Below are 12,838 nucleotides of genomic sequence, written 5' to 3'. Positions count from 1 at the left end.
CCCATTCAAAGGCAAATATATCCCTACTTTTCTCTGCCACTGGACATGCCCAAAAAGCATCTTTTAGGTCTGTCACGCTAAACCACTGGTGTGATGGGGGATATTACTCAGTAGTGTATAGGGGTTAGGCACTACTGGGTACCGATTCACTGGTTTTTTGTTTACTTCTCTTAAATCTTGAACAAGCCTGTAAGTCCCATCTGACTTATTTCCTGGTAATACAGGTGTATTATGGGGGGACACACATGGTTCTAAGGTCTCATCCTCAAGTAAGTCCTGGATCACTGGCCATAGTCCTCATCTCCCCTCCAGGCGGAGTGGATATTGTCGCACCCGGACTTGATGGCTCTCAGCAACTATTTTTATTACTATAAGTTTCATGTTCAATGTACCTCGATTTTCCAGTTTTACCCACACTATCACATGAATTTTGCTCTCATCCTCTTCCCTTAATTGGAGAAGCTTAACCACCATCTTTCCTTCCTCTAGGAGTACTCCAATGTCTAACTGCACCTCTAAATCCCACCCTAATTGCTGGTCACACTCTAGAGCCCAGTGCTGCCCCGAGTGGGCCCCCACTCGGCCCCCTTTGTGTGTGCTGGCTCTGCGCTGCCAAATCCTTCACAAACCCTTCTGTCTCACACGTCCCACCGGCCACGGGGGAAATCCCCTCTTTCCTCTTCACCCCGCGTCCCGCCGTTCTCTCCAGCCGCCCAGTATCCCAAAGCTCCAACGGACCAGGACGGGTCTGGTATAGTACTGGCGTGGAGTTCGCTTTCCTATAGCGGAATTACGGAGTAATTATCAGGCCAAAAAATAGTACTCAACCCTCTTCTTCTCTTTTCTTGATCCAGCCTCCTGTTGTCTCTGGGCTTCAGCCTGTGACCACCGGTGGCCCTGGGAGTGTCCGATAGACTCCGCCAAATTTGTGGTGTGGCTGTGCCTCTTTTCAAAAACTCCTAGCGCCACCAGGGCGAGGTGTTTATCCAGGATGAGGACCCCAAAAATTGTGAGAAATGGCTACTCACTTTTCATAATTTTGGAAAGGCTTATTTAACCTTATCAAAAATACAACAGAAGACTGAACGGAGAAAATGTTAAGGCACCGGGAGTAAAGGATTTTCCCCACCATGTGCTCACCCCCACAATGGAGGTTCTGCTTTTCAACCCTTTAGCCCCTCCCAAAGCTCTGTCCATCGACCCCTTCTTCGCTTTCCAATGGTGGAGATCACTTCCTCAAATCCTGATTGGAGGTCAGATGTCGCCATAGTGACAATCCAACCCTCCCAAATGTCCCAAACCCTGGCTGTCCCTTGACAACAATGCAAGAGGGTAAAACATAACTATTAATCTATAAAACTTTTCTTAACCTATATACATGATATTTGTCTGTTAATTGTGAGAGTCAATCATCGCATTACTCATCTGTCACACAGACACAGAGTGGCTGTCCCTGAGCTCCAGCGCCTCCAGTTCCTGCTGCAGGGCCAGACCTGACTCTGCTGCTCTGCTGGGCTGGGGCAGGGGCAGGGAAAGGCTGAACTGGGCAGTGCCAGGGAGAGGAAAACAATGGAGCCTTGTCCCCATGAGGCCCCACAGTGTCAGAATGGTCTCCGTGGTTCCATTCAGGCCCACAGTGTCACAATGACCCCTTGGTTCCATTCAGCCCCACAGGGTCACCATGGTCCCCTGGTTACAGGAGGCCCTGCAGTGTCACAAGGGCCCCTTGGTTCCATGGAGCCCACAGGGTCAGTTTTGCCAGTGGGCAGGGTCAGCACCAAAGACACAGACACCACCTGAAGGAATTGTGTAATTTATGTCATGTACATCTGCCAAAAATTACAAAAGCAGAAGCTCAGCAAAGCACATCATCATTAGAAAATAATTACAAAAGGAGAAGGTCAGCAATGCACCCAACCATCACCACCAAAGATTGCAGCAGTGATTGAGAAAGATCCAGCACCAGTTACCCTCAGGCTTTGCCATCCCCCAGATCCACACAGCAGCTGGGGGAAGCTGGCACAGCCAAGGGCTGCAGAGCCACTCCTGGGCACTGGCAATTCCTGCAGCTGCCTCCAGCCACAGGGGAGGCTCCAACCTCGCTGTGAGAGGGCCCAGCTCTGACAGTGCTGAATGAACAAACTGACAGCACTGCTAGTGCGGGAACATCTGGTTTCATCCTCCTCTTGGCTTCCTCCCAAAGCCTGGCCAGGGCCCAAGGAGGAACCAAGGGGGGTGACTTAGACCATTCAGCCCCAAACAAGGCAAGATGGGGCCTTGTCTGATTTTTAAATACAGAAAGATAAGTCCACATTTCACCAATTAATAGATACAGAGACCATATTGCTAATAAAGAGTCATTAATGAGCAGATACAAAGATAACCTTTGGTTGGAAGGTTCATCTGGAGGTCAGCTTTGCCTCAGGGCCTGCTGTTCAGGCCTCAGTCAGGGCCTGGTGTTGAGAACTCAGGACTTCAACTGGGTTCTTTAACCTGCAGATGAACTACAACCTTCATAACAATTCTTACAATAACACAGTTCAGATTTAGATATTTGGCATAAAGGCATCGTCTCTTGTTCTTCAGGTACGTGCTGTTCAAGTTCATTACTCAGAGCTCTAATTCACATTTCTTTTAAAACAGCCCTAATTAGTTGCTATTCTCTGTTATTTTACTAAATGTCCCTTTTTTCTTGAGACTGTGTCTCTTTTTAGACAAGTCTCAGTACTCTGTTTCTAGCATAAAGTGTCACAACAACGCTGACATGGAATCATAACACACCAAGTGCTCACATTGCAATGATTACAGACACTGCCACAAATTCATTTCACAACAGCCTCCAATTTGGCAGCCATGAAGCCAGTCCCACCATGAAGAAGAATTTTCTTCTTGCTTCCACTCCTCTACTGCTTTTTCTGTCAAGATGATTCCTGACTGTTGGACTTCAAACCCATCACTGATAGCAGTGTCCTAGATTCCTGTCCTAGAACAGCACAGGTTCCTCCCTGGCCAGCAGGCAGATCATCCAAGGCCATGTGGTTCTGTGGAGTCCCCATTCGTGTTTGCTGGAGCTCCTCGGATGTGCTACTGGATATTTTAACAGGATCATTTGCTACTTCTTCTAAGAATCAATTTATCTCATGACTATAAACTCCACAGGACGAGGCAGTGCACATGGGGCACAGGGTGAACCAGAATCTTTGGCTTGCTGAAACCCAAGGCACTCACTGGGGGGAAAATGTTCTCTGGGCCCCAACTCTTCCTTGTGGCTGTTGCTGAAGGACCCTAAATGGTGGCCCTGCAGCTGGGAGTGGTGTGACACTGACACTGAACCAGCTCCAGCACCCCAAGTTCTACTGACATTGGGAGTGATGGTAAAGCACAGAAATCCTCTCACACTGTGGCCTCTGTTACTAGAACAGGGTTTGGTTTCTGCTGAAGGGAAATCCTGGTGAATCCTGTCAAACTGATCATTGCATTCCTGTGTTCCACAGCACAGTTTTCTGTAACTGTCCCTTCATTGGCTCCGTTACGAGGCAGAGCCCATGGACAGAGTTCTGGCCATCCCACAGGGTGGGCCCTCCAAGGGAACCCCATTCCTTCCAACTGCAGCTGAGAACACACCCAGCAATTAGTGACATGGAGTACTTTGGCTACTTTGATCTCTCAATTTTCAAAACATTTCTGATGACCAATCCCTTGGTGAAGCTCTAGAGGTGTTTCTGCAAGCAAAGATTCTGGCTGACTCTCAAGATACAACTCACAGACATCAGCAGTACTTCAGGGACAAGGGTTACTCATTCTTTTTCCTCAATCTCATTTGGGATAAGAACAATAATTCTGTTGTCCATGGAGCTGGTGCCTTTTTAATTCCAGAATAATGCCCCCAAGGTCCTTTGCTGTTCAGCTTTAGCACGGTGTCTGTGGGTGACAAAGCTTGGTGGGGCCCTTTCCCCTGTGGCTGGAAGGGGGCCGGGTCCCAGTCCCTGAGGGGCACCCAGGCTCCTGCATGGAATTTGTCTGGAATTCCCTCAGTGTCACAGCAGCCTTCACATGGAGCCCCGTGGATCAGAGCATTTTCCAAAGGGGCCACTGGGGCAAACAGGGAGATTTGGTCAGGCAGGATATGTAAAACAATCTCCTGTAATATCTACTTGCTCTCACACAGAACACTGGGCTGCAGGGACACATTCCCATTGTTCCTGCCCAGCTTTCAGCATTCAAACAGTGCTGCCTTTCCCAGGAGCTGCTCCTTCAGCTGCCTTGGAAGGGCCTTTTGGCCTCTGGAGCCACACTCTGGCTCCATGATTAGGACTGCTGGATCCAAACCCTGTATCTTCACCAACAGTGGTGATTTGAGGTGGATCTCCTTCTTTCACAATTGTTTTAAAAACTGACAATATCAATAATTGTGCTACGCTGTCATGGGACTGATTAATCCAATCTTGTTCTCTATTGTTTAACACAATTCCTTCAATTTCTCCTTGATAATCTGCATCAGTTCCTCCTCCCATGACAGGAACACTTTGCAAGGTCATGCTCGAGTGAGCAGTTATCAAATCAAAGTGTCCTGGAGGAATCTGAATTCCTGTTTTGGTATTGATAACTCTCATTTGCTTCTGATTTATCCTGACTAATTCCAATGCATGAAGGTCCAGCCCTGCAGCCTCTGGGCTGGCCCTGCCAGGGGCCATCACAGCCAGAACAATTTCCCAGGCAGTCCAAGTCTCACTGTGCGTGGCTGTATTTGCAAATTGGGTGCAGCCATGCACAGCCAGGGGGTTTCCATTTCCCCAGTGGGCCATTGTTAAGGGCATGGAGCACACCTGGGAGATGGGTTCTCCATGGGGACAGGTTCCCATCTCCTTATTTTTTCAGCTGCTCTTCTGACAACCCCTTCACCCATTCAACCAATCCTGCAGCTTGTGGATTGTCTGGGATATTAAAAATCCAGCAGCCTTAATCACGGCATTTCTCACAGTAATAGAAAAAGCATTCTGCCTCACAGGATCAGCAAATCCTATAAAAATAGCCAATTTCATCCCTTTCTCTTTTATTCCTTGTATACAATCTTGCAAAGTTCACCACTGACAGCTGGGTCTTGGCCAGTCCTTTTCTGTAGGGTATTTAGTGTCACAGTGAGCAACCAAAGCTGCTCATCAGCATTGTCAGCCTTCACATTATCCATTTTAATTATATAGATATAAATAGAGATTGTAGCATTATATTATATAAAACTGTTAAAATTTTTTAAAATTATTATTATAATATCACTTGCACAAATGAACCAGAGCTCAAGATTAAAACCTTCTTCTGTCACTCCATGTGGGAGTGTTCCAACAACAATTCTTCCTTCTGTTGGTGCTGTTTCCAGTGTGGAGGTATGAAAATCCATCCTCGTCTTCCCAAACCCACAAGTTCTTTTCCTTTTCCAATATGTAAATTTTGGATGCATTTTAAGCCATCCAGGGGTTCAGCCTCTTTTAACCTACTGCCCCACTGCTCACACGGTGCTCCAACCTCAGCCCACTCCAGAGCCAACCAACTCCAGGGAAGGGCTTCCCACCTGGGAATTTCAGCTGGGACTGATTCCTCCCATTTACATTTAAAAAGTGACATTTTGTTGTGATCTGGCCAGACTGTGCCAGTTTTGTTTTACCAGTGGGCAGGGTCAGCACCAAAGACAGACACCAACTGAAGGAATCAGTGTCATTTACTGCAGCTCAAAGCAGCAAAGAATCATAAAAGGAGCAGCTCAGCAATGCACCCAACCATCACCACCAAAGATTGCAGCAGTGATTCAGAAAGATCCAGCACCAGTTACCCTCAGGCTTTGCCATCCCCCAGATCCACACAGCAGCTGGGGGAAGCTGGCACAGCCAAGGGCTGCAGAGCCACTCCTGGGCACTGGCAATTCCTGCAGCTGCCTCCAGCCACAGGGGAGGCTCCAACCTCACTGTGAGAGGGCCCAGCTCTGACAGTGCTGAATGAAGAAACTGACAGCACTGCTAGTGCGGGAACATCTGGTTTCATCCTCCTCTTGGCTTCCTCCCAAAGCCTGGCCAGGGCCCAAGGAGGAACCAAGGGAGGTGACTTTGACCATTCAGCCCCAAACAAGGCCAGATGTCAGATTTCATGGCCTTGTCTGGCTCCTAAATACAGAAAGGTAATACATGTTTCACCAATGAGTGGATACATCTATCACAGTGCTAATGAGCATGCACATTTCATTAGTGAGCAGATACAAAGATAACCTTTGGTTGGAAGGCTCATCCAGAGGCCACCTTTGGCTCAGGGCCTGCTGTTCAGGCCTCACTCAGGGCTGTTGTCCAGGCCTTGGCACTTCAGGGACGTGGTTTAGAGCTGGGCTTGGCACTGCTGGGTGACCAGCTGGACTGGATGAGCTCAGAGGTCTTTTCCAACAGAAAGGATTCTGTGATTCCAGGATTCTATCTGCTGCATTCAGCTAGGTCCATGTCAGCAGCATTCATTTGCTCAGAAAGTATCCCCTTGCCCAGCTCTTGTGGCCTGAGGCTTCAGCTCCTTCAGCTCCTGGTGCTGAGCTGCTCCTGCTGAACGAGATGACTCGGAGAATAGAACACAGTCCATCCAATTCCTTCTGGGACACGGAGAGGGGAGGCTGTGGAAACAGGAGCATTGTTTGGTGTGGCCTCCTCTCTGCCCTTCATACCTTTCAGCGCTCTGAACCAGCCAAGAGCTTTCTCCAGGAGTGCAATGAAGCAGCTGTTCCTGCTCCACGGACTGGCACAGATCCAGTGGTGAAGACCCTCCTTTCTCTGCCCTTGGAGCTGCCTGGACACAGCAGCCTTTTCCATCTGGAAGCTCCCCATGGACAGGGAGTCCCCAGCTCCGTTCCTTGCACAACCCCAGGAGCCCAGGGCTGCCATCTCAAGTCCCTGCTGGCACTGGGGGCTCCCAGGTGCCTCAGGCTGCTGTGACACCGCTGCACACGGCAGGCAAGAGTGGCAGGGGCTGTGCTCAAAGTCAGCTCCATGTGCTGCTGCTGCTGCTCTGGGGTCATTTGTGCAGCCCTGGCCCAGAGTCAGGGATCAGCTCCAGGCCCTGCTGCTGCTCCCTCGGGATCAGCCCCAGTTTGGGTGCTGCTGTCAGGGCCAGCAGAAGCGGTGGCTGGAGCAGCGGGTGCTGACAGTGCCCCAAGCCCCCGGGCCGGAGGGGTCCCTGGGCTGGGGCTGGGAGGGAGCTGCCCCTTGTTCTCCCTCTGCTCCAAGCAAAGCTGGGCCGGGCACAAGGGGGGCAGCACAGCCACCAGGGAGCCTGCGAGTCTCTTCCAGCCCTGGATGCTCAGAGTTTGAGCCTTGGAGCCTCAGGTGGACAAAGGCAGCTGCTCCTGGTCCCTCTGTGTGCCCGTGTTCAGCAGTGCTGCTCCATCAGTCTGTGCCCAGCAACGGGGAAAAGCCTCAGCCCTGCAGGGCCAGGAGCTGCCGGGCTCTGCCTGAGCAGCTCAGCCAGAGGGAAGGGAGCTGCTCCACACGGGAACCAGGAGCAAAACACATTCCTTTTAGAGGATGTGTTTCCTATTCAAAGAGAAAAAAAAGGAAATAGTCATAAAAAACTGTATAAAATTTGAAAGATAAAAACAAAAACCAAGTGTGTTGTGAAAAACTTCTCTAGCTTTGGATTAAGAGGTTACTGATCTTTAGAAAAAGAGAACTCAGTTATTTACTTTGTGAACGTGCTGATGGCATGGATCCATCTTACGGACCTCAACAGCCTTTTAAAAAAGTTTTTGGGGTTTGTTTCCAATACTGTTTTTTTAAATTGTAGTTGAAGCAATAGGAAATTGCTTTGTGCCCTGCCAGCTCCAAGCAGGACTGGGATTCTAAACTCTGTCACATCCCAAACCCTTTAGAAGATGCCCTTCCTTCTCACCCTGTGAATGAGCTGCACATTCCCCTTGAAACTGTCAGGGGTTTCGAAAAGACACAAAGTCCCACTTACAGCTTTTTGCTCTGGTTTGGAAGTGCACAAGGGCAATTCTCCATCCACCAGCTCCAGACTGCACTGCCTCAGGAACACGGCCCACTCGCCAGCTTTGGCCCACTCGTGGCACTTCTAGAGGAGGAAGAAAGGGCAATTGCACAATTCCAGCCAAAAAGGAATCAAGAGTGCGACAGACAAAACATCCTGGGGAGATGCAGGCGTTCAGCTGGGACTGTGGAGAGTTTGGGTCCTTGCCAATTGGATGGGTGTCCCCAGCTGCAATCTCTGGGCCCGCAGGAGAGTCTCACTCACCTGCCAAAGCAGAAAGCTCAGGCGCTGTGCTCAGAACGGGCTCGTCTGATGCAAAGCTGTCAGAGCAATGTGAGGGCAGAGCCAGCCCAGCCGTGCCCAGGCTGAGCCCAGCAGAGCCCTGGCAGAGCCCAGAGCAGCCTCAGCACCCGCAGAGCCCGGCTGCAAGGAGAGAAACCAGAAACCGCCCGTCAGCTGAAGGCTCCTGTCCCCTTGTCCCAACGCCCGCGGTGCCCAGGCCATGCTGGCCGTGCCCAGAGCTGTGCCCAGAGCTGCCCAGCACTGCTGCCTCTGGGAGCAGAGCAGGAGGGCAGGACATGTGCCCAGCCTGCAGCCAGCCACGGCACACCCAGCCCTCAGCAGCTGCCCAGAGCCAAAAGCAGTTGGGCAGCCAAATGAAGAATTCATTGCATCTGTCCCAGCAAAGGAGGAACCTTTGGTGCCCGGCCAGGCCGTGCCATGCCCGGACCTGGGAGCATCCCCCTGGCTCTGGACTCACCTGCAAATTGGGCGTGGAGCGTGTCTTTGAAGAAGGTGCCAGAATCCAAGTCCATCATCTTCAGCTGGCCAGGCTGAGGAAGAGATTGTCATCCTTGAGGCTGTCCTTGGTGTCTCCAGCAGCAGCCCCACCTGGTACAGCTTCTCCAGGGGCTCCTTCTCCTTCCCTGGGGCCAGACCAGGCTCTCAGGGCTCTGCCCAGGGCCCCAGCTGTCAGTGAACCAGACAAGCAAAGCCAGGGTGGATAGCGGCCACCAGTGCTTACCACACCAGGTCTCCAGCTCAGCTCCAGCCCAAGAGCTGCGTGTTCCCTTCTGCTGACCCCTGCTCAGAGCCACAGGCAGGACAAAACCAGTCTGGTTTGCTTTGCTACTGATTGCCAAGAGATGTGTGGAGCTGGTACCTGCCAGGCCCCTGGATCCAACTGTGCACGTGGATCTCTCCCATCTTCTAGGGCAGAGGAACACCCTGCACCCAAGGATGGCAGAAAAGCTCTTCCAAGGATGGCCTGTCCGAGGGCTGCATGGACAAACACCTCTTAATGACATCCTGGCACTCTGGGGAGAGAAACCAGAAATCACCAGTCAGTTGGAGAAGCTGCCCCCCCGTTCCCGTGCCCAGGCCACGCTGGGTGTGCCCAGAGCTGGGCCTAAACTTCCCCATGGATTCTCTGTTTGGAGGCGAGCAGGAGAGCAGGACATGTGCCACCTCCTCAGCAGCTGCCAGAGCAGGATGCCCATGAGCCCGCTGCTGTCTCCCAGCACTGGTATTCCCCCCGTGCCCAGAGATGAGGATCCACCTTGAGAGAGCCGTGGTGAGAACAAGATGCGCCCCCAGATGATCTCCTGGCCCCTCCTGAACGGGTGCTTGCCCATGACCAGCTGGTACAGCAGGAGGCCCAGGGACCAGATCGTCGCTGCCTCGCCGTGGTAGCGCTGGTGGTGGATCCACTCGGGTGGGCTGCAGGACAGGGTTCCTGTGGAACACAGACAGAGCTCAGCAGGGGGATGCTGCTGCTCCCAGAGCCTGGCCCCAGCATCCCTGGGCATGTGGGGGCTGCCCCAAAGGCACACAGGGTGACTGCTGCCCTCTCGCCAGCACCTGGGACTTGTGTACAAACTCGGGGCTGGAAAAGAAGCCGCTGGGGCTGGAAGAGGGCAGCAGAAGCCCTGGGAAGGCCCAACCATGACACACAAAGGAAAAACCCACCCCACGGTGGACAAAACCCACTCTCCTCCCTGCCTGCATGGCCCCCAAAAATATTAATAAGTCAAGGCAAACAAGGGGAGCAGAGCAGTCCAAGCTCTTCCTTGCCTGCACACCAAACTGTCCGGGGCACGGGGTCAGACCCCCCCCTCTGCTACCCTCATGGGGGTTTTTGTCAGGCTGGCTGCCCCAGCTCCAGCCCCAGCCCAGGGCACAGTGGGTGCTGAAGGCTGTCGGCAGGCCTGGGAGCTGGCCCCCCTCACACCCCCACCCAAATCAACTTGGCTCCAGCATCAATCCCATCCCGGCTGCAACAGGGGAAGCCCTGGTGCTACAGCCAGGCTGGGCCATGAGCTGCCCAGGAGCATCCCCTGCGAGGGCTCACCTGCAAACTGGGTGTAGGCTGTGTCTTGGAGGAAGGCGCCACAGCCAAAGTCGATGAGTTTCAGCTGCCCCGTGGCCAGGTCGAGCAGGATGTTCTCGGGCTTGATGTCCCTGTGCAGGACCCCGCGGCTGGTGCAGTGCCGCACGGCCTCCAGCACCTGGCGGAACAGCCCCCGCGCCTCCTCCTCCGGCAGGAACCTCCGCTCCGCCAGGACACCCGACAGCTCCCGGCACCGCTCCGGACGCTCCAGCACCAGCAAGAAGCTGTCGGGGAGCTCAAGCCACTCCAGGAGCTGAATGACACCAGCACAGCCTTGCGACACCTTGGCCAGCAGCACGATCTCCAGGGGCGCGCTGCTGCCGTCGGGCTGCGGGAGGAGCGCGATGCCGTCAGTGGGGCTCAGGCCGTGCCGGGGCTCTGGGAGCCCTCAGCCAGCCCGGGATGCTCCGCATGCCCCGCTCAGCCCACGCCCGCTCTCCCCGCAGGGCTCCCGGCGGCTCCCGCCCTGCCGGGCCCCGGCTCCTAGCCGCCCGGCACGGCCCGGCTTCTGCCGCTGGCCCCGCTCACTCACCAGCTCGCCCCAGTGCCGGATGCGATCCCGCGGCACGCGTTTGATGGCCACCTGCGAGCAAGGGAGAGCAGCGGGCTCAGCTCGCCGCCCGCCCCGCCGCGCCCCGACCTTCTTCTTCCCCTCCTTGTCCTCCTCCTCCTCCCGCTACTCCTCCTCCTCCTCCTCCTCCTCCGCCCGCCGCCGGCCCCGCCGCTCACCGGGGCGCCGTCCGAGAGCCGCGTCCCCGAGCAGACGCTGCCGAATCCGCCGCGCCCCAGCAGCGAACCCACTCGGTAGCGCTCCTGCAGGGCCTCCTGCGCCTTCCCTGCGGGCCACACGCGGCTGTCAGCGCTCGGCCCGGGGCCAGCAGCGGCCCCCGAGCGCCCCCCGAGCGCCCCGGGCCGGGCAGCCCCACCCGCCCCGGGCCCCGGCGGCTCGGGGCCGGCGGCCGCGCTGCCGAGCGGCGGAGCTCGGGCCGGGGAAGCCGCAGCGGAGGCGGCGGGAGCGGCCGCGCCGCCTGTGTCCTCCGCGGGCCCCGGGAGGAGCCGGCGCCGGGACCGGGACTGGACTCCACGTCGGGGTCGGGGTCGGGGCCGGGGCCGGGGCCGGGGCCGGGGCCGGGGCCGGGGCCGGGCTCGGGCCAGGCGGAGCCAAAGGGCGGCGATGCCGCCCCAGCCCCAGGCACTGATGCCCGCCCAGCAGCGCCACCGCCAACACGGCCAGAGCCGGGCGGAGGCGAGACCGCGGCGGGACGCCCGGGGCCGGGGAGGGGGCAGCCCCAACCGGGGCCGGGGGCGGGCCGGGGGCATGGCCCGGCCCAGCACGGGGAGAGGGAGGCCGGGGAAGGGGGGGATGGGACCAAAAGGGACACCGAGAGAGGGTGCGGGACACCGGGAGAGGGAGAGAAGGAACAAGGGAAAGGACGCAGAGGGTCTCTGGAATCGCTGCTCTTCTCCTGCTCTTCTGCTGCTGCCGCCGCTGCTGCCGCTGCTGCTGCCGAAGCGCCGGGAGCGTTTGTCCGCGTGTCCGTTCCCCCCGTGTCCGTTTGTCCGCGTGTCCGTTTGTCCGCGTGTCCGTTCCCCGTTCCGCCCCGCGCGCCCCGGGGCAGCACGGGCCGCTCCGCTCCGGGGCCCAACCGGACTCACGGAGCATCTCTTCCTCCCGCACCCGCGCCAAAGCCACCGGCTCGTTCAGCTGCCTCTTCCCCAGATCGGAACTCTTCTTTCCCGCAGTCTCGCAGCTTGCCCCTCGTGCTCGCTCGCCCCGGGCCCCATCCCGCCCGCTCGCCCCGCGCTGCGCTCTCTTCCTCACAAGCAAAGAAAGCGCTGCCCGGACTTTCCCCTGGAGCGGAGCAAAGTGCTGAACGAGGAGCCTGCCAGCGCCAGGCAGAGGCAGCCCCGGGGGAGGGCAGGGCAGGACATGAGCAGGGAGAAATGCAGCCCCTGCGGGGCAGCGCTGCTCCCCGGCCGCTCGGGATGGGGAGCGGCAGCGGCGGGGCCGCGCCCGGCGCGGTGCCCTCGTCCCCAGGGCTGGTCCTGCTTTCTTGTCCGGTTCCAGGTGAAAGTCGGAGACTGCCAATAGGAGGATTAAAATAAAGCATTGGAACTGCTATTGTTGCTGAGTTTGGATGGCAGTCCAATACAGCAGCTCAGCTCTCAGCTGTCTGCCTGCTCCCTGCCGGCACTTTCAGCCTGGAGCAAAGGCCCTCTCTGCAAAGAAACTGCTGGCTGCTTCATTTCTCCTGCTGCTCATTGACACAGCTAGAAAAACCAACCAGTTTGGATCCAGGTGAACTTTGCCATGTGAAGCCAAGACACGGAGTCTTGAGCCCTGCACAATGTCCCAGGAATCACCTGTGTTGCTGCTGTGGATTGTCACTGCTGAGGGGGAAATACTGGGGGAGCACATGCTCTGTCTCTAGAACCCAT

The 12,838-nt window shown here is 55.8% G+C and overlaps 1 protein-coding gene across 1 annotated transcript; it reads right to left on the bottom strand.

The window, feature by feature from the left end:
* Window positions 1-8,293: 8,293 nt before the first annotated feature.
* On the bottom strand, window positions 8,294-12,184 carry LOC119696268 (serine/threonine-protein kinase pim-1-like). Its single transcript, XM_038125993.1, has 7 exons — window positions 12,128-12,184; window positions 11,129-11,473; window positions 10,932-10,982; window positions 10,361-10,727; window positions 9,569-9,745; window positions 8,771-9,326; window positions 8,294-8,433 (listed from the first exon to the last, which is right to left on the bottom strand). Exons 1-6 carry the CDS (start codon window positions 12,182-12,184, stop codon window positions 9,220-9,222), a joined length of 1,104 nt encoding a protein of 367 aa, XP_037981921.1. The 3' UTR covers window positions 8,294-8,433; window positions 8,771-9,219.
* Window positions 12,185-12,838: the final 654 nt, after the last annotated feature.

This window comes from Motacilla alba, unplaced genomic scaffold (assembly GCF_015832195.1).
Source record: "Motacilla alba alba isolate MOTALB_02 unplaced genomic scaffold, Motacilla_alba_V1.0_pri HiC_scaffold_28, whole genome shotgun sequence".
Taxonomy (NCBI): Eukaryota; Metazoa; Chordata; class Aves; order Passeriformes; family Motacillidae; genus Motacilla; species Motacilla alba.
Note: the sequence above shows the minus strand (reverse complement) of the source record. Positions and strands in the feature narration are given on the sequence as shown.

Coding starts and splice junctions, on each gene's coding strand:
- LOC119696268 (XM_038125993.1), bottom strand. CDS start 12,184: ATGGGGCCCGGGGCGAGCGAGCACGAGGGGCAAGCTGCGAGACTGCGG. Junction 11,474..12,127: donor CGAGACTGCGGGAAAGAAGA/GTTCCGATCTGG, acceptor CGTGGAGTCCAG/TCCCGGTCCCGGCGCCGGCT. Junction 10,983..11,128: donor GGCTCTCGGACGGCGCCCCG/GTGAGCGGCGGG, acceptor CCTTGCTCGCAG/GTGGCCATCAAACGCGTGCC.